Source organism: Oncorhynchus keta, chromosome 10, assembly GCF_023373465.1.
Source record: "Oncorhynchus keta strain PuntledgeMale-10-30-2019 chromosome 10, Oket_V2, whole genome shotgun sequence".
NCBI classification, from domain to species: domain Eukaryota; kingdom Metazoa; phylum Chordata; class Actinopteri; order Salmoniformes; family Salmonidae; genus Oncorhynchus; species Oncorhynchus keta.
This window is the reverse complement of record NC_068430.1, coordinates 36,991,273-37,010,240: the sequence shown is the minus strand read 5'-3', so window position 1 is coordinate 37,010,240 and position 18,968 is coordinate 36,991,273. Positions and strand designations below refer to the sequence as shown.

Sequence of the window (18,968 nt, the reverse complement as noted above, 5' to 3'; positions counted from 1 at the left end):
TTTGACCATGTTTCTTCATCTTCTTAATGGAGGAGAGAGAAAAAAAATCCTCATGGCAAATTTTGTAAATAGTCTAAAATCAAACAAAAACAGTAGTTGAATATTGAAGGTATGTTCTCATAGGCCTGAGTGGCATTATGGGGAGATGTATCCAGGATAAGGTTTTATGGGTCGTGTACACAGTTTAGCAGATGTTATAGCGGGTGCAGCGAAATGCTTGTTTGTTTCTTACCTGGTGTATGAATAAAGAAGGGAAGCAGAAGTTTAGTCCTTTTCTTCTCATATCCCTTCTGTGTGATATCACCTGAGAAAGAGGAGAACATTGGTCACTGATGTGATCAAACAGACATACAACATACACAAATACTAATTCAGCAGGCAGTACATATACATAGGCTACTGTCTGCATCAAACCTACAGTGGTCAAATAGACTCAGTTGAACAAAAATGAGCAGTGTGTTCTTTATGTAAAGAGCAGGTGCTATTTATTCATTTTGTTAACTTATTCCTCAGAAAAGTTGCTGTAGTACACACACAGAGGCAGAAACAAACACAATGTCCAACTTTGATGAAGAAATACTAGAATATTCTGACCAAACAGTTTAAGTATTACAGAGTAAAATATATTGGGGGAAATATCTACAATGATACTTTGATGGCAATTTTTTTTACACTCTTTTTTTCCCTCCTCTCTGTGGTTATTATGTAAGAAATGTGTCATCAGTATTTTCGAATGGCACCGGACCACCCATACACCCTGAAAGTAAAGCAAAAAGGCAAACTGGGCTAGAAATATAATTGAACTGACTGTAGTTGGATTCCCAACTCCCACATCAGACCTTAGCAACTTTTGTAATAACCCTCTATCCTAAACAAGGTGTGGTGTATTACCTGTTCAAACACAGGCCTATAAGTCACTCCCATTTGAGAGACAGAGAGAGAGAGAGAGGGACGAGAGAGAGAGAGACAGAGAGAGAGACGAGAGAGAGAGACAGAGAGAGAGAGAGAGACAGAGAGAGAGAGAGACAGAGAGAGAGAGACAGAGAGAGAGAGAGAGACAGAGACAGAGAGAGAGAGACAGAGAGAGAGAGACAGACAGACAGACAGACAGACAGACAGACAGACAGACAGACAGACAGACAGACAGACAGACAGACAGACAGACAGACAGACAGACAGACAGACAGACAGACAGACAGACAGACAGACAGACAGAGAGAGAGAGAGAGAGAGAGAGGGAGTGGGAGTGGGACGAGAGGGAGGGAGAGAGAGAGAGAGGGAGTGACGAGAGAGAGAGAGGAGTGACGAGAGAGAGAGGGAGTGACGAGAGAGAGAGAGGAGTGACGAGAGAGAGAGAGGGAGTAGACGAGAGAGAGGAGCGACGAGAGAGAGGAGGGAGCGACGAGAGAGAGGGAGGGAGGGGAGAGAGAGAGGGAGGGACAGAGAGAGGGAGGGAGGGAGGGACGGAGAGAGAGAGAGAGAGAGGGAGGGAGAGGAGAGAGAGAGACGAGAGAGAGAGAGAGAGAGAGAGACTAGAGGAGAGGGAGGGAGGAGAGGAGGGACGAGAGGGGAGGGAGAGAGAGGGACGAGAGGGAGGGAGAGAGAGAGGGAGGGAGAGGGAGGGAGAGAGAGGGACGAGAGGGAGAGAGAGAGGGACGAGAGAGGGGAGAGAGAGAGGGACGAGAGAGAGAGAGAGAGAGAGAGAGGAGAGAGAGAGAGAGAGAGAGAGAGAGAGAGAGAGAGAGACTAGAGGGGGGAGAGAGAGACTAGAGGGAGGGAGAGAGAGAGACTAGAGGGAGAGGAGAGAGAGAGAGAGAGAGAGAGAGAGAGAGAGAGAGAGAGAGAGAGAGAGAGAGAGAGGGAGAGAGAGGGAGAGAGAGAGGAGGAGGGAGAGAGAGGGAGGGAGAGAGAGGGACGAGAGGGAGGAGAGAGAGGGACGAGAGGGAGGGAGAGAGAGAGAGGGAGAGAGAGAGAGGAGAGGGAGAGAGAGGGACGAGAGAGAGGAGAGAGGAGAGAGAGGGAGAGAGGGAGGGAGAGAGAGGGACGAGAGGGAGGGAGAGAGAGGGACAAGAGGGGGGGAGAGAGAGGGACAAGAGGGAGGGAGAGAGAGGGAGAGAGGGACAGAGAGGGGAGAGGGAGGGAGGGAGAGAGAGAGAGACGAGAGGGAGAGAGGGAGAGAGAGAGAGAGACGAGAGAGAGAGAGACGAGAGGGAGGGAGAGGGAGAGAGAGAGAGACGAGAGGGAGAGAGAGAGAGACGAGAGGGAGGGAGAGAGGGGGACGAGAGGGAGGGAGAGAGAGAGAGAGAGATGAGGGGAGAGAGAGAGAGAGGGAGAGAGGGAGGGAGAGAGAGGGACGAGAGGGAGGGAGAGAGAGGGACGAGAGGGAGGGAGAGAGAGAGAGAGGGACGAGAGGGATTAAGCAAATTAAAGAAGGAATGAAAAGAGGGAGAAGGAAAGACAACAGATGACCAGAAAACAGTGATAGATTAAAGTAGCGAGCTACTAGTGTCAAGTGCTTAGCGGCAGTGCTCTGGCGGAGAGAAGGATGGATGGAAAGACATGTGAGCTGGATGATGAAAGTGTTGGTGTGACTCCAGTGACAGGATGAAAGGAGGAAGTGGAGGAAGAGAGTGAACTAAATACGGAGACACATGGATGCCAGAGCAGGATGGGATGAATCAGAGATATACACAGAGAATGAGGGGGAGGACAGAGGAGAAGAGAGGAGAAATAAGATAGAGGAATAATATGGAGGAGGAGAAAGAGACAGGGGGAGAAGAGGAGAGTTAGGGGAGGAAAGGAGGGGTACACAAAGGGGGAGGAGTGCTGAGTTGGTGTGATGGCAGGTCATAGTGAGCTTGTCTATTGGGGCTCAGTCAGCTTTCTACTTTCTCTCTTTTTCTCACTCTCTGCCTCTTCTCTCTCCCTCGATCTAGCTATCTGCCTGAGAATCTGGCCTTGAAGCAGAGCAGTCTCTCTGCCAACCATCTCCGTAAGCACTGCTGCTGCCACACACACACACACACACACACACACACACACACACACACACACACACACACACACACACACACACACACACACACACACACACACACACACACACACACACACACACACACACACACAATCCATCTGGAATGCATTCACCTCGCCATCACCCCTGGTGAACACAGATGATAAATATGTCCTCCCTCAAGCCCCCTGTCCTACCTTCCCTCTCTCCCAGAACCATGGGAGCCAGCCAGGCACCGTCTGACCCCTACTATAGGCCCACCACTGTGAGCAAAACCTAGTCAACATTAAAACTGCTGTTATCATCATCATTATCACCACCATCATCATCATCATCTGAGCTCAGTCTGAATGAGGCCTGTTAGATCTGGAGGAGAGGAGTATTAGCTGCCTCATTGCAAATCTGCACCGTAAAACCCAATCTCACCACTTCACATAAGGTCTGCCTACTCAAGGTGCAGCATAGGGGGCCAGTCAAACAGAAAGCCACTACTCTAGCTGGGACTAAGACAGTTGTCAGGGTGAATGGAACTACACATCTATTCTAACAAGTAAACCAAAGCAGCAACAGTCCAAGGGCCTCTCTGGCAAACACAGAGGAACGCTTAAGGAATTAACAGCTGTTGAACGAACCCCTGACTGCCCTGCCTCCAAATCAACTCAGTCCAACTTGGTCCGTTATTGAAACATTATATCACAGGTGCTGCGGAGTCTGAGATAACATTCCAAAAACGGTTAGATAATGAACAATGGTTTCCTGTGTCTGATGCTTCACCCAATCAGAACGGGTGATCGGTTTATCTGAGGCCAGAGATGAGATTCCTCCTGGGTCGTATCATCTGGGAAAGTTCTCAGTGGGCAGCGAACCGAAACCCAGATTACAAATTAGAGGCCTGGCTGGAGACACACACAGGCAGGAAAAGCCACGGTGAGGTTTAGATGTTCCAGTTATGCTCGTCACCTTCTATAGGGATTCTATAGGACTAAAGTGATTAGAGGAGGGTTTCCTCCTGAAAAGACAGTACACAAACACTCTACATAATGTACACACACCATGTACACATATGTTTGGACTCATCCGCAAGATTATTTTGGACACAGATACCGATTCACGCTCACACCCACTCAGATTGTCACATCTACCACAGTTAAATAAATCGTTACTATCCCCATTGGGCATGGAGTCAAGAACAGTTTGTTGTCAACACAACTCCCCAGTGTTGTGGGTCACAGCATACACGGGATACAGCGGCATCATACATAACATACCGTCTGTTCATGTTAGCAGGTTAGTGAACTTCTTCGATATACGGGGCGCTCTTTTAATTTTGGAATAAAAAAAAACATTCCCGTTTTAAACAAGATATTTTGTCACGAAAAGATGCTCGACTATGCATATAATTGACAGCTTTGGAAAGAAAACACTGACGTTTCCAAAACTGCAAAGATATTGTCTGTGAGTGCCACAGAACTAATGCTAAAGGCGAAACCAAGATGAAATTTCATACAGGAAGTGCCCCAGATTTTGAATGCGCTGTGTTCCAATGTCTCCTTATATGGCTATGAATGCGCCAGGAATGAGCCTGCACTTTCTGTCGTTTCCCCAAGGTGTCTGCAGCATTGTGACGTATTTGTAGGCATATCATTGGAAGATTGACCATAAGAGACTACATTTACCAGGTGTCCGCTTGGTGTCCTCCGTCGAAATTGCGTAATCTCCAGCTGCGTGCATTTTTCCATTTGGTTCAGAGGAGAAACCAAACTGCCACGAATTATTTATCATCGAATAGATATGTGAAAAACACCTTGAGGATTGATCCTAAACAACGTTTGCCATGTTTCTGTCGATATTATGGAGTTAATTTAGAAAAAAGTTTGGCGTTGTAATGACTGAATTTTCGGGGGTGAACAAACGTGATGAACAAAACGGAGCGATTTCTCCTACACAAATAATATTTTTGGAAAAACTGAACATTTGCTATCCAACTGAGAGTCTCCTCATTGAAAACATCCGAAGTTCTTCAAAAGTAAATTATTTTATTTGAAGGCTTTTCTTGTGTTTTTGTGAAAATGTTGCCTGCTGAATGCTAGGCTTAATGCTATGCTAGCTATCAATACTCTGACACAAATGCTTGTGTAGCTATGGTTGAAAAGCATATTTTGAAAATCTGAGATGACAGTGTTGTTAACAAAAGGCTAAGCTTGTGAGCCAATATACTTATTTAATTTCCATTTGCGATTTTCATGAATAGTTAACGTTGCGTTATGGTAATGAGCTTGAGGCTATGATTACGCTCCTGGATACGGGATTGCTCGACGCAAGAAGTTAATACAATAATAATAATATAAATAATATACAGCCTCAGTCAAAGGTTTGGACACACCAACTCATTCCAGGGTTTTTCTTTATTTTTGCTATTTTCTGCAACCAGATGGGATGGCGTGACAACATCATGAAGCTGGTTGAGAGAATGCCAAGAGTGTGCAAAGCTGTCAGCAAGGCAAAGGGTGGCTACTTTGAAGAATCTATAATATTAAATATATTTGTTTAACACTTCTTTGGTTACTACATGAATCCATATGTGTTATTTCATAGTTTTGATGTCTTTACTATTATCCTACAATGTAGTAAATAGTAAAAATAAAGAAAAACCCTTGAATGAGTAGGTGTGTCCAAATTTTTGTAAGCCACTTAAGACGCTTTTATCCAAAGTGACGTATGTACGGGTGGTCCTGGGAATCGAACCCATCTCAACAATGTACTACCTGATCTACAGAGGAACCACACTGAGCTACAGAGGAACCACACTGAGCTACAGAGGAACCACACTGAGCTACAGAGGAACCACACTGAGCTACAGAGGAACCACACTGAGCTACAGAGGGACCACACTGAGCTACAGAGGGACCACACTGAGCTACAGAGGGACCACACTGAGCTACAGAGGGACCACACTGAGCTACAGGACTATTCAGTATTTACTCCCTACTGAATACACTCAGAGTTAGTCTTTTTTTAATGAAGACAAGGATGGGAACAAGCTAACACTACCATAAGTAATGCATGAACAGTACAGTTGGCCTGGCTTACTCACACAACTTATTTTTAGCTCATGTGAGCAGACTGTTCCACTGAAGAGGGATGTGGATGCGGGAGGAGCGACTGGGGCAAACCGTTCTCAAAGTAAACACTATTCCATCTGGGAGATTTCAGATTGATGTCTATATTTTCTTGATGGCGCCAAAAAAAAGCTACATCCCTGCAACACCAGCTCCAGTTGAGCTTTTCCATTCACTGGTGTGTACCACTAAGAGCCAAACCCCCCTCTCTGGGTGCAGGTGGTGCAGCCCATGGGCAAAGCGCAGGTGGATGGGGTTGGATATGGTCATAGATGCAGAGCAATGTTAAAAGGGAGGTACAATAGCCTTATATCAGCCTGTTCCGGATGAATGTGTGATCTCGTTCTCTGTCGCAGATGTCAGTAAGACCTATAAACAGGTTAACATTCACAGGGCCAGATGTATTATGAGGACACGTACTCAGAGCATGCGCTGACCAGCTGGCAGGTGTCTTCACTCACATTTTCAACCTATCCCTGACCAGGTCTGTCATACCAACTTGTTTCAAGTGTGTTGAGAGCTTCAAGTTCCTTGGTGTCCACATCACTAAGGAATTAACAAGGTCCACACACACCCAAATGGAACGACAGGAGGCGCTACCGAGGGTGATAAGTACATCACTGGAACGGAGCTCCCTGCCATCCAGGACCTCTATACCAGGCGGTGTCAGAGGAAGGCCCCAAAAATTGTCCAAGACTCCAGCAACCTAAGCCATAGACTGTTCTCTCTGCTACTACATGGCAAGCGGTACCAGTGCACCAAGTCTGGAACCAACAGGAACCTGAACAGCTTCTACCCTCAAGCCATAAGACCGCTAAACAAGACTTACTAAAAATAGCTAATCAAATGGCTAACCGCATTCACCTTTTTTTGCACTAACTCTATGCACACACACATATTGACACCCCAACACACACACACACACACACACACACACACACACACACACACACACACACACACACACACACACACACACACACACACACACACACACACACACACACACACACACACACACACACACAATCCTGTTGCCTAGACTGGTGTTTTGCGGGTACTATTTAATGAAGCTGCCAGTTGAGGACTTGTGAGGCGTCTGTTTCTCAAACTAGACACTCTAGTGTCTAGTAAATGTACTTGTCCTCTTGCTCAGTTGTGCACAGGGGCCTCCCTCTCCTCTTTATATTCTAGGGCCAGTTTGCACTGTTCTGTGAAGGGAGAAGGACACAGCGTAGGGTTTTCTGATGATCAATTAGCCTTTTAAAATTATAAACTTAGATTAGCCAACACAACGTGCCATTGGAACACAGGAGTGATGGTTGCTGATAATGGGCCTCTGCATGCCTATGTAGATATTCCATAACAAATCTGCCGCTTCCAGACTACGGTTTGCAACTGCATATCGGGACAAAGATTGTACTTTTTGGAGAAATGTCCTCTGGTCTGATGAAACAAAAATAGAAATGTTTGGCCATAATGACCATCGTTATGTTTGGAGGAAAAAGGGGGAGGCTTGCAAGCCGAAGAACACCATCCCAAACGTGAAGCACGGGGGTGGTAGCATCATGTTGTGGGGGTGCTTTGCTGCAGGAGGGACTGGTGCACTTCACAAAATAGATTATGAGGCAGGAAAATTATGTGGATATATTGAAGCAACATCTCAAGACAAGTTAAAACTTGGTCGCAAATGGGTCTTCCAAATGGACAATGACCCCAAGCATACTTCCAAAGCTGTGGCAAAATGGCTTAAGGAGAACAAAGTCATGGTATTGGAGTGGCCATCACAAAGCCCTGACCTCAATCATATAGAAAATTTGTGGGCAAAACTGAAAAAGCGTGTGCGAGCAAAGAGGCCAACAAAGGTACAGCAGATCCCCTTACTGTATGGGACACTTAAATGTGCCTTTAGAGGCAATGCAATTCAGTGCTCATCTAGAAAACAAAGGCAATTTAGATCTTAACAAAGGAAATTGAAGGACTAACAGTACAATTAGATAGCAATATAAACGGTACTATAGAGGCACAGAATCAGTTAGAGGAAAAACAAAAAGAAATGGAGGAACTTATTCAAGAAAGATCTAATATTGTAATATATTATAATAATAAAGCGAACTGGATGGAATATGGGGAAAAATGCACCAAATTATTTTTCAATCTTCAACATAGAAATGCTATCAAAAAACTGTATTAAAACTTGTGACAAATGATGGAGTCACGCATGATTCACCAAATGATATTTTGAAAGAGGAAGTAAAGTACTTTAAGAATATGTTTTAATTTCAGGCTCCTCCATCTCCACTAACTGAAACTAATTGTATGGATTTTTTCCCTAATAATAATGTAAAATGAATATCTGTACAGAAAGACTCATGTGAAGGCCAAATTACAGAGGAGGAACTGCTTGAGGCAATTGGGGCCTTTAAGGATGGGAAAACTCCAGGGCTGGATGGCATACCAGTGGAAGTATACAAAACTTTTTTTGGTATACTCAAAGGACCATTATTGGCTTGTTTTAACCACTCCTATATAAATGGTAGATTATCAGACACGCAACAAGAAGGCCTGATATCATTATTACTGACACAGGACCCAAGTCCATTTAAAAAATTGGTAGACCTCTTACACTTCAGTGTTGTGATGCAAAAATCCTAGCAAAATGCTTGGCACATAAAATGTAAAAAGTATTGTCAGATATTATTCATCCTAATCAGACAGGTTTTTTACATGGACGATACATTGGAGATAATATAAGACAAGTACTGGAAACAATAGAACACTATGAAATATCGGGGACACCAGGCCTGGTTTTCATAGCTGATTTTGATAAAGTACGACTGGAGTTTATCTATAAATGCATAGAATATTTCAATTTTGGGGAATCTCTTATAAAATGGGTTATGTATAGTAACCCTAGGTGTAAAATAATAAATAATGGCTACATTTCAGAAAGTTTTAAACTATCTAGAGGAGTAAACCAAGGTTGTCCACTATCGGCATATGTATTTATTATTGCCATCGAAATGTTAGCTGCTAAGATTAGATCAAACAATAATATTAAGGGAGTAGAAATCCGTGGCCTAAAAACTAAGGTGTCATTGTACGCTGATGATTCATGTTTTCTTTTAAAGCCACAATTGGAGTCTCTCCACGGCCTCTTAGAGGATCTAGATACTTTTTCTATCCTCTCTGGATTAAAACCAAATTATGATAAATGTACCATATTACGTATTGGATCACTAAAAAAATGCACATTTTACATTACCATGTAGTTTACCAATTAAATGGTCTGACGGAGATGTAGACATACTCGCTCGGTATACAAATCCCAAAGGAAAGAAATGATCTCACTCCAATACATTTTTATAGAAAGTTAGCAAAAATAGATAAGATCTTGCTACCATGGAAAGGAAAATACCTGTCTATTTGTGGAAAAATCACCCTGATTTACTCCTTAGTTATATCACAGTTGACCTATTTGCTTATGGTTTTGCCTACAAATAGTGACCTGCTTTTTAAATTATATGAACAAAAAATATTACATTTTATTTGGAACGGCAAGCCAGACAAAATTAAAAGGGCCTATTTATATAACGAATATGAATTCGGTGGGCAGAAATGATTAAATATTAAAGCATTACACCTCTCACTAAAGGCATCAGTCATACAAAAGTTATACTTAAATCCAAACTGGTTCTCTAGTCAATTGGTACGAATGTCTAAGGGCCTTTCCCCCTTAATTCAGATTACACCTGCTCACTTTCGGTTGTTTGAAAAGGAAATAATCTCCAAAATATCTTTATTTTTTTTAAACAAGCCTTAGAAAGTTGGTTGCAATTTCAGTTTAATCCACCTGAAAGGACGGAACAAATAGTACAACAAATATTGTGGTTAAATTCAAATATACTAATTGATTTAAAAAAACTGTATTTATCGAAGAAATTTTTAAAAATTTAGTATAATTTTAGTGAATGATATAAATAGGACTGGTGGAGTTGTCACACATGCAGCTAACACAGACATATGGAAATGTCTGCTCGACCCAAAATTACAACCAATTAATTGCAGCATTACCACAAAAATGGAAGAGGCAAGTAGAAGGGGAAAAAAGTAAGGAACTTGTATGTCGGTAATGTATTAAAGAACATAAATGGTTAAAGAAAAGTGTGATAAATAAAAACATATACCAATTTCATTTAAGGACCAAAAAACTGACAGCTGTGCCATATAAATTGCAAAATAGTTGGGAAGAGATTTTCAATGTACCCATTCCATGGCACATGGTTTATGAATTGATACGCAAAACAACGCCGGATTCAAAACTTTGAATTTTTCAATATAAATTACTATACAAAATTCTTGCAACTAATATAATGTTATATATATGGGGGATACAATCTTCCCAGCTCTGCAGATACTGCTGTAAGGAGGTAGAGTCATTAGATAATTTATTTTGGTATTGTCCATATGTAGATCGTTTTAATCACAGGTCCAGGAATGGCTGAAGAATTGCAACATTTGCCTAGAACTAACACTACAGATAGCAATACTGGGTGATTTGAAAAGCCATAGACAATCAATCAATAATATAATAATTACTTTAGCAAAAATGTTTATTTTTAATTTACAATCTGTAGAATCTATGAGAATAGGAAGGTTCAATTATTTTGTGAAGCATCACAGCACAGTTGAAAAATATATGGCAAATAGAAATCCGAAATGGATGATGTTGAGAGATGGATGGGTGGGGTTGAATGGAGCTGAAGGGTGGGACTAATAACAAGAAACAATGTAAAGCATACGGGATCTGTAAAATGTATATACTGTAGGTTCGGAACTTCTGTGAAATAGCATAGTTACAAATAGAATTCAAACTGGATGGACATCAGAAATAGAGGAAGGACTAAGCACAAACAAGAGAGAACTATTGTAAAGTAGACTGTGTCTGTAAAATGTGTATAAGATGTATAAATTGAAGGTAAAAGCAGAAGTGTTTATTAGTTTACTCCAATTGGGGGATCGGCGGTAGGGTTTGCGGGGAATAATAATAAAGGTATATTCTTTTAAAAAGTATGTATGTCTATATAGGTATGTGTATGTATATATGTGTATTTATAAATGTGTATATGTATGCATGCGTGTATGGATATATATATTTACCAAAAAATATAGGGGATTGGAAATGATGCAGACAATTACATTGGAAGCAACATTCCTTCCGCAATATTAAGCTGATCCTCCCTCTAAAAAAATGAAAATATATATTTTTTAAAAGTGGCCAACAAACCTGACTCAGTTACACCAGCTCTGTCAGGAGGAATGGGCCAAAATTCACCCAATTTATTGTGGGAAGCTTGTGGAAGGCTACCCGAAACGTATGACCCAAGTTAAACAGTTGAAAGGCAATGCTACCAAGTACTAATTGAGTGTATGTAAACTTCTGGCCCACTGGGATTGTGATGAAAGAACTAAAAGCTGAAATAAATCACTCTCTCTCTCTCTCTAATCATTCTCTCATTCTCTCTACTATTATTCTGACATTTTCTTAAAATAAAAAGTGGTGATCCTAACTGGCCTAAAAGGGAATTTTTACTTGGATTAAATGCCAGGAATTGTAAAAAAAAATATATAATAAATAAATAAAACAGAGTTTAAATGCATTTGGCTAAGATGTATGTAAACTTCCGACTTCAACTGTATGTCCAGTTTAGATTTAATGCACTCCAGAAAATAGCAATTGTCTGTTCCAGTAGAATGGTTTGTTCTGAATCCAAATTGCATTTGATGTATGGAGTTGCCCTGAATGAGGTGATCAGTCAGATGATCAGCCACCCATCTATCAGCCACTTTTGAGAACACTGGAAGAATGCTTATAGGTAGGTCATTTTCCACCAGTGTTGGGTCACCAGACTTTAAAAGAGGTATCACTGCAGCAGACTCCTAAGCATTGGGGAAGAACCCATAGTTAATGGACAGATTAACTGGATGTAATATAGGGGCAATCAGAGAATATTTGTGTCTATTCAGGAATACAGTGTCTAGACCAAATACATATTTTGTTCTAGAGCTCCTGAAGAAGCTGTCCAATGCTGACGCTGAGATTTCCGGAATTCTGAATATTGGTTGATTATTATCTATGGGAGTGAGAACTGTGGTTGAAAATCTTTGAGCCAGTTCTCCGACAGCAACAAAAATTGTTAAAGGTTGTGGATATGAAATCAGAGTATTGAATTAGAATTCCATTAAACCAGATGGGATGGTTACTATGTGATTCCACAAGTTGAGGAGACTAAATTACTTGGCGTTACCTTAGACTGTAAACTGTCATGGTCAAAACAGATACATTCAATGGTTGTAGTCAAAATATATTTTACATCTAAGATTCTTAAAAGTAGCCACCCTTTGCCTTGATGACAGCTTTGCACACTCTTGGCATTCTCTCAACCAGCTTCACCTGGAATGCTTTCCTGAAGAGTGAAGGAAAAGCAGCCAACAAGTGCTTAGCCTTGCCACAAAGTTAGAAACAAAGTTTGCAAACACACACACACACACAGTAATAGGCTAAATGACATGGGTAGCCTACGCTTTCTGTGTGGGAACTCATCCCAAACCATCTCAATTGGGTTGAGGTTGCGTGATTGCGGAAGCCATGTCATCTGATGCAGCACTCCATCACTCTCCTTCTTGGTCAAATAGCCCTTACACAACCTGGAGGTGTGTTGGGTCATTGTCCTGTTGAAAAACAAATTATAGTCCCACTAAGCGCAAACCAGATGTGATGGCGTATCGCTGCAGAATGCTGTGGTAGCCATCCTGGATATGTGTGCATTGAATTCTAAATAAATCACAGACAGTGTCACCAGCAAAGCACCCCCACAACATCACACCTCCTCCTCCATGCTTTGTGGTGGGAACCACACATGCGGAGATCCTCCATTCACCTACCCTGCCTCTCACAAAGACACGGAGGTTGGAACCAAAAAATATATATATATATAAAAATATATATATATTTTTTTATTTTTTTATTTTTTAAATCGCAAACCTGGACTCAACAGAGCAAAGGACAGATTTCCTCCAGTCTAATGTCCATTGCTTGTGTTTATTGGCCCAAGCAAGTCTCTTCAGCTTATTGATGTTTTTTAGTAGTGGTTTCTTTGCAGCAATTCAACCATGAAGGCCTGATTCACACAGTCTCCCCTGAACAGTTGATGTTGAGATGTGTCTGTTACTTGAACTCTGTGAAGCATTAATTTGGGCTGCAATTTCTGAAGTGAACTCTAATGAATTAACTCTAACCCTCTGCAGCAGAGGTAACTCTGGGTCTTCCTTTCCTGTGGCGGTTACTCATGAGAGTCAGTTTCATCATGGCGCTTCACGGTTTTTGCGACTGCACTTGAAGAAACTTTCAAAGTTCTTGATATTTTCCAGATTGACTGACCTTCATGTCTTAAAGTAATGATGGACTGTCATTTCTCTTTGCTTATTTGAGCTGTTCTTGCCATAATATGGACGTGGTCTTTTATCAAACAGGGCTATCTTCTGTATACCACCCCTACCTTGTCACAACACAACTGATTGGCTCAAATGCATTAAAGAGGAAAGAAATTCCACAAATTAACTCTTAACAAGGCACACCTGTTAATTGAAATCCATTCCAGGTGACTACTACTCATGAAGCTGGTTGAGAGAATGCTAAGAGTGTGCAAAGCTGTCTTCAAGGCAAAGAGTGGCTACTTCGAAGAATCTCAAATATATTTTGATTCGTTTAACACTTATTTTGGTTACTACGTGATTCCATATGTGTTATTACATAGTTTTGAAGTCTTCACTATTATCCTACAATGTAGAAAAAAGTAGAAAATAAAGAAAAACCCTGGAATGAGTAGGTGTGTCCAAACTTGACTGGTACTGTATCTACATGTTTTATCTTTATCTTTAATTCTGCATTGTTTGAAAACAACACATAAGTAAGAAATGCACCGTCAGTCTACAGCTGTTGTTTACGAAGCATGTGACAAATACAATTTCATTCAATTTCATATTGGTACTGGCCTACAATGCCAAATAAACATGATTTAGTTTAGAATGTTTTTTAAGTGTTACAAAATTGCAACAAAGTTAGAAACAAAGTTTGCAAACAGACACACAGTAATAGGCTAAATGACATGGGTAGCCTACGCTTTCTATTTACAAGGCAAACCACAATTCTCCTGATACGAAATGAAAACAGGGCCTACACTCTCAGTCTCATTGATTTAGCAGCAGAGTCAGTTGCTCAGTCCCCCCAGTCCAGACCAGAGCAGACACTGAGCTGTGGGACAGACAATGATGCATGGTGACATGTTTCTACTTGATCACAGCCAGTTCCCTAAAGAAGAGCGAGACGCATGGTTTCATGGTTTCCCTGGTGCGTCCTAGCAGCTAAAGCCATGTTGGTCTCCCTCTAGTCTAAACAACATCCCACTGGGCACAGCCGTCAGTTCAACTTCTAGTTTTCATTTACATTTGGTTGAGTTGTCAACTAACGTGAATTTAAAAAAAAAAATGTTTTTTTAAAATCACCATGTCCATGAATTTAGGTGAACATTTGTGCAAAAAAAAGACAAAAAGCCCTTACGTTCATGACTTTTTACAAATCCAATCAATTTTCCATGTTGATTCACCATATTGATTTCTTTGATTGACATTCCATGGAAACAATGCTGATTCAATCAGTTTTTGCCCAGCAGATTGACTGTTGAATTAGTCTTAAACTGGAATTAGATTGAGACCACTCTCTACCCCATGGGCACTCCGTCTGCATAGCAATTAGCTAGCTCTCTCCTCTCTCGCTCTTCCTTTTAACATTATAATTCACCCTGTTTCTTCTCAAGGAGACACAGACATACAGTGGGGCAAAAAAGTATTTAGTCAGCCACCAATTGTGCAAGTTCTCCCACTTAAAAATATGAGAGAGGCCTGTAATTTTCATCATAGGTACACTTCAACTATGACAGACAAAATGAGAAAAAAAAATACAGAAAATCACATTGTAGGATTTTTAATGAATTTATTTGCAAATTATGGTGTAAAATAAGTATTTGGTCAATAACAAAAGTTTATCTCAATACTTTGTTATATACCCTTTGTTGGCAATGACAGAGGTTAAACCTTTTCTGTAAGTCTTCACAAGGTTTTCACTCACTGTTGCTGGTATTTTGGCCCATTCCTCCATGCAGATCTCCTCTAGAGCAGTGATGTTTTGGGGCTGTTGCTGGACAACACGGACTTTCAACTCCCTCCAAAGAGTTTCTATGGGGTTGAGATCTGGAGACTGGCTAGGCCACTCCAGGACCTTGAAATGCTTCTTACGAAGCCACTCCTTCGTTGCCCGGGCGGTGTGTTTTGGGATCATTGTCATGCTGAAAGACCCAGCCACGTTTCATCTTCAATGCCCTTGCTGATGGAAGGAGGTTTTCACTCAAAATCTCACGATACATGGCCCCATTCATTCTTTACTTTACACGGATTAGTCGTCCTGGTCCTTTTGCAGAAAAACAGCCCAAAAGCATGATGTTTCCACCCCCATGCTTCACAGTAGGTATGGTGTTCTTTGGATGCAACTCAGCATTCTTCGTCCTCCAAACACAGCTCTTTGGTCTTGGCCATAGTGGCATTTGGAGTGTGACTGTTTGAGGTTGTGGACTGGAGTCTTTTATACTGATAACAAGTTCAAACAGGTGCCATTAATACAGGTAACGAGTGGAGGACAGAGGAGCCTCTTAAAGAATAAGTTACAGGTCTGTGAGAGCCAGAACTCTTGCTTGTTTGTAGGTGGCCAAATACTTATTTTACACCATAATTTGCAAATAAATTAATTTTAAAATCCTAGTGTGATTTTCTGGATTTTTTTTCTTCACATTTTGTCTGTCATAGTTGAAGTGTACATATGATCAAAATTACAGGCCTCTCATCTTTTTAAGTGGGAGAACTTGCACAATTGGTGGCTGACTAAATACTTTTGCCCCACTGTCTCTAAACACTTGTTGATAATATACACGACACATGGCACGCACGCACATACACACAGAGAAGTGATGAGGACGGGATTCCCAGTCTCTCACTCACCATAATAAACTGAGTTTAAATGTATTGGGCTAAGGTGTATCTAAACTAAATTGTATTCAACATTCTACCTTGTAGAGACTATTGTGTATTTTTTATAACGACATCTTTCAGACTGATATCCAGGGAGTAACGATGGTAACAGTTTGATGTTTAGGCAAGGTCCAACAGAATGGTTCATACGGACACCGAAACGCACTGAGAAATTATTTTACTGTAATAGAGGAGAAGTTAACCTTCTTATGTCTCAACTAGTCAAATAGCGTGCAGAGTAGACACGACTAAAACAGGAGTATCAATTAACATTTATTCTGGAAAATGAATGCTCAGTTTGTCGTGCGCAACATTGCGTACCACATACCGTTAGCAGCATTTTAGCCAAAGACGGTTATACTTGTTGTGTAGTCTGCATTTAATACATTTGCAGTAAGCATAAAACACAATTATATAAGGAATTGGCAACTCATACTCATTCTGAGAAATAAGGTAGGCCACTTCATTTCAACACCTGAACAAAGTGCACTGCCTGGTATGGCACCTGCTCGCCCTCCGACCGCAAGGCACTACAGCGGGTCGTGCGTACGGCCCAGTACATCACTGGGGCCAAGCTTCCAACCATCCAGGACCTCTATACCAGGCGGTGTCAGAGGAAGGCCCTTAAAATTGTAAAAGACTCCAGCCACCCAAATCATACTGTTCTCTCTGCTACCGCATGGCAAACGGTACCAGGGCGCCAAGTCTAGGTCCAAGAAACTCTAAAGTTTCCAAAACTGTTAAAATAATGTCTGTAGGGATAACAGAACTGAAATGGCAGGCGAAAACCTGAGGAAAATCCATCCAGGAAGTGCTATTATTTTGAAATTGGTGTTTTTCCATTGAAAGCCTATCCACCATTTAAAGGGATATGACCCATATTCTGTTCCCTATGGCTTCCACTAGCTGTGACCAGTCTTTAGACATTTTTTGGGGCCTTTATTCTGAAAAATGAGGCAGAATGAGCAGTTTCAATGAGAGGCCAGTGGAAAATCCCCAACCTGTTTGGTACGCAATCCCGAGAGCCCGCCTTTCTTGTTTTTCTTTTATATTGAAGACGCTATTGTCCGGTTGAAATATTATTGATTATTTCGGCAAAGAACAACCTGAGGATTGATTATAAACCCCGTCTGACATGTTTCTACGAACTTTACGGATACTATTTGGAATTTTCTTCTGCCTCTTGTGACCGCATTTGAGCCATACTGAACAAAACGCGCCAACAAAATTGAGGTTTTTGGATATAAAGAGTGACTTTATCGAACAAAACACACATTTATTGTGTAACTGGGAGTCTTGTGAGTGCAACCATACGAAGATCATCAAAGGTAAGTGATTCATTGTATTGCTATTTCTGACTTTCGTGACTAATCTACTTGGCTGGTTACTGTTTGTAATGTTTTGTGTGCTGAGCGCTGTCCTCAGATAATCGCATGGTTTGCTTTCACCGCAAAGCTTTTTTGAAATCTGACACGGCAGCTGGATTAACAACAAGTTAAGCTTTATTTTGATGTATTGCACTTGTGATTTCATGAAAGTTAAATATTTATAGTAATTTAATTTGAATTTGGCGCTCGGCAGTTTCACTGGAAGTTGCAGACGTTAGCATTTCACTGAAAAATACCTGTTGTATTCTGCGCTTGTAACAAATACAATTTGATTTGATTTTGACAGGATAGCATGCTGTTCAAACAGTTGGAGATCGACAGAAGGGTGAGTACATAGCAATTAAACTGTTCTACCCTGTTAGCTAGCAAATTGATCCAATTTGACTAAACTTTAAAAATACAGAGTACAAAACATTAGGAACACCATCCTAATATTGAATTTTCACCCCCTTTTGCGCTAGGAAGAGCCTCAATTCGTAGGAGCATGGGCTCTACAAAGTATGTAAAGCATTCCACAGAGATGCTGGCCCGTGGTAACTCAAATGCTTCCCACAGTTGTGTCGAGAAGGTTGGATGTCCTTTGGCTGGTGGACCATTCTTGATACACACAGGAAACTGTGGAGTATGAAAAACTCCTCTCCTTCATCTACACGAATTGAAGTGTATTTAACAGCTGACATCAATAAGGGATCATACAGTAGCTTTCACCTGGATTCAACTGGTCAGTATATGTAATGGAAAGAGCAGGTGTTCCTAATGTTTTGTACACTCAGTGTAGTGATTCGCTGGGTTTCCACTAGTTTCCACAGCCACAAAGTCAAAATGGGCTATATCGTCAAAATTCATGAAAACAAATATTTGCTTTTAAGTCTTTATTTAAGGTTAGGGTTAGGCATAAGGTTAGCTGTGTGCTTCAGGTTAGGATTGAGGTTTGTATTAAGTTTAAAACAACATTTTAAGAAAGTAAATTGTAGAAATAGGCGGGGTTTATGACTTTGTGGGTGTGGTAACTAGTGATGACCGATTAGCAGGCTAGCACGTGGGCTTATGCTTGAGAGATTGCTTTTGTTCATTTTCTTTAATGCCTGCTTCAATAAGTTAGTCATTATTAGTGAATGTGCATTATGGATGGTTCTGGTCAAATTTGTAACAAAAATATAATTTTCATAGACAGACTTGAAAGCCAGATCAGTGATTATAGAAAAGCAGGTTCAACTACTTTGATAAAATAACTTAATTATTAGAGACGGTTTGAAATCCAGTGTGTTTGACCTTTAATGGTACATCAAAGCGTATTTAGAACAT

At 41.2% G+C, this 18,968-nt stretch overlaps 1 protein-coding gene across 4 annotated transcripts in view; it reads right to left on the bottom strand.

The window, feature by feature from the left end:
- LOC118388630 (disco-interacting protein 2 homolog B-A) overlaps positions 1 to 18,968 on the bottom strand; it is an 86,397-nt gene that overhangs the window by 43,244 nt on the left and 24,185 nt on the right. For all 4 annotated transcript variants that reach the window (XM_035777879.2, XM_035777880.2, XM_035777881.2 and 1 more), the window contains exon 2: positions 233 to 304. In XM_035777879.2, coding sequence (XP_035633772.1) covers positions 233 to 304 — 72 coding nt within the window. The remainder of the gene's footprint in view (positions 1 to 232; positions 305 to 18,968) is intronic.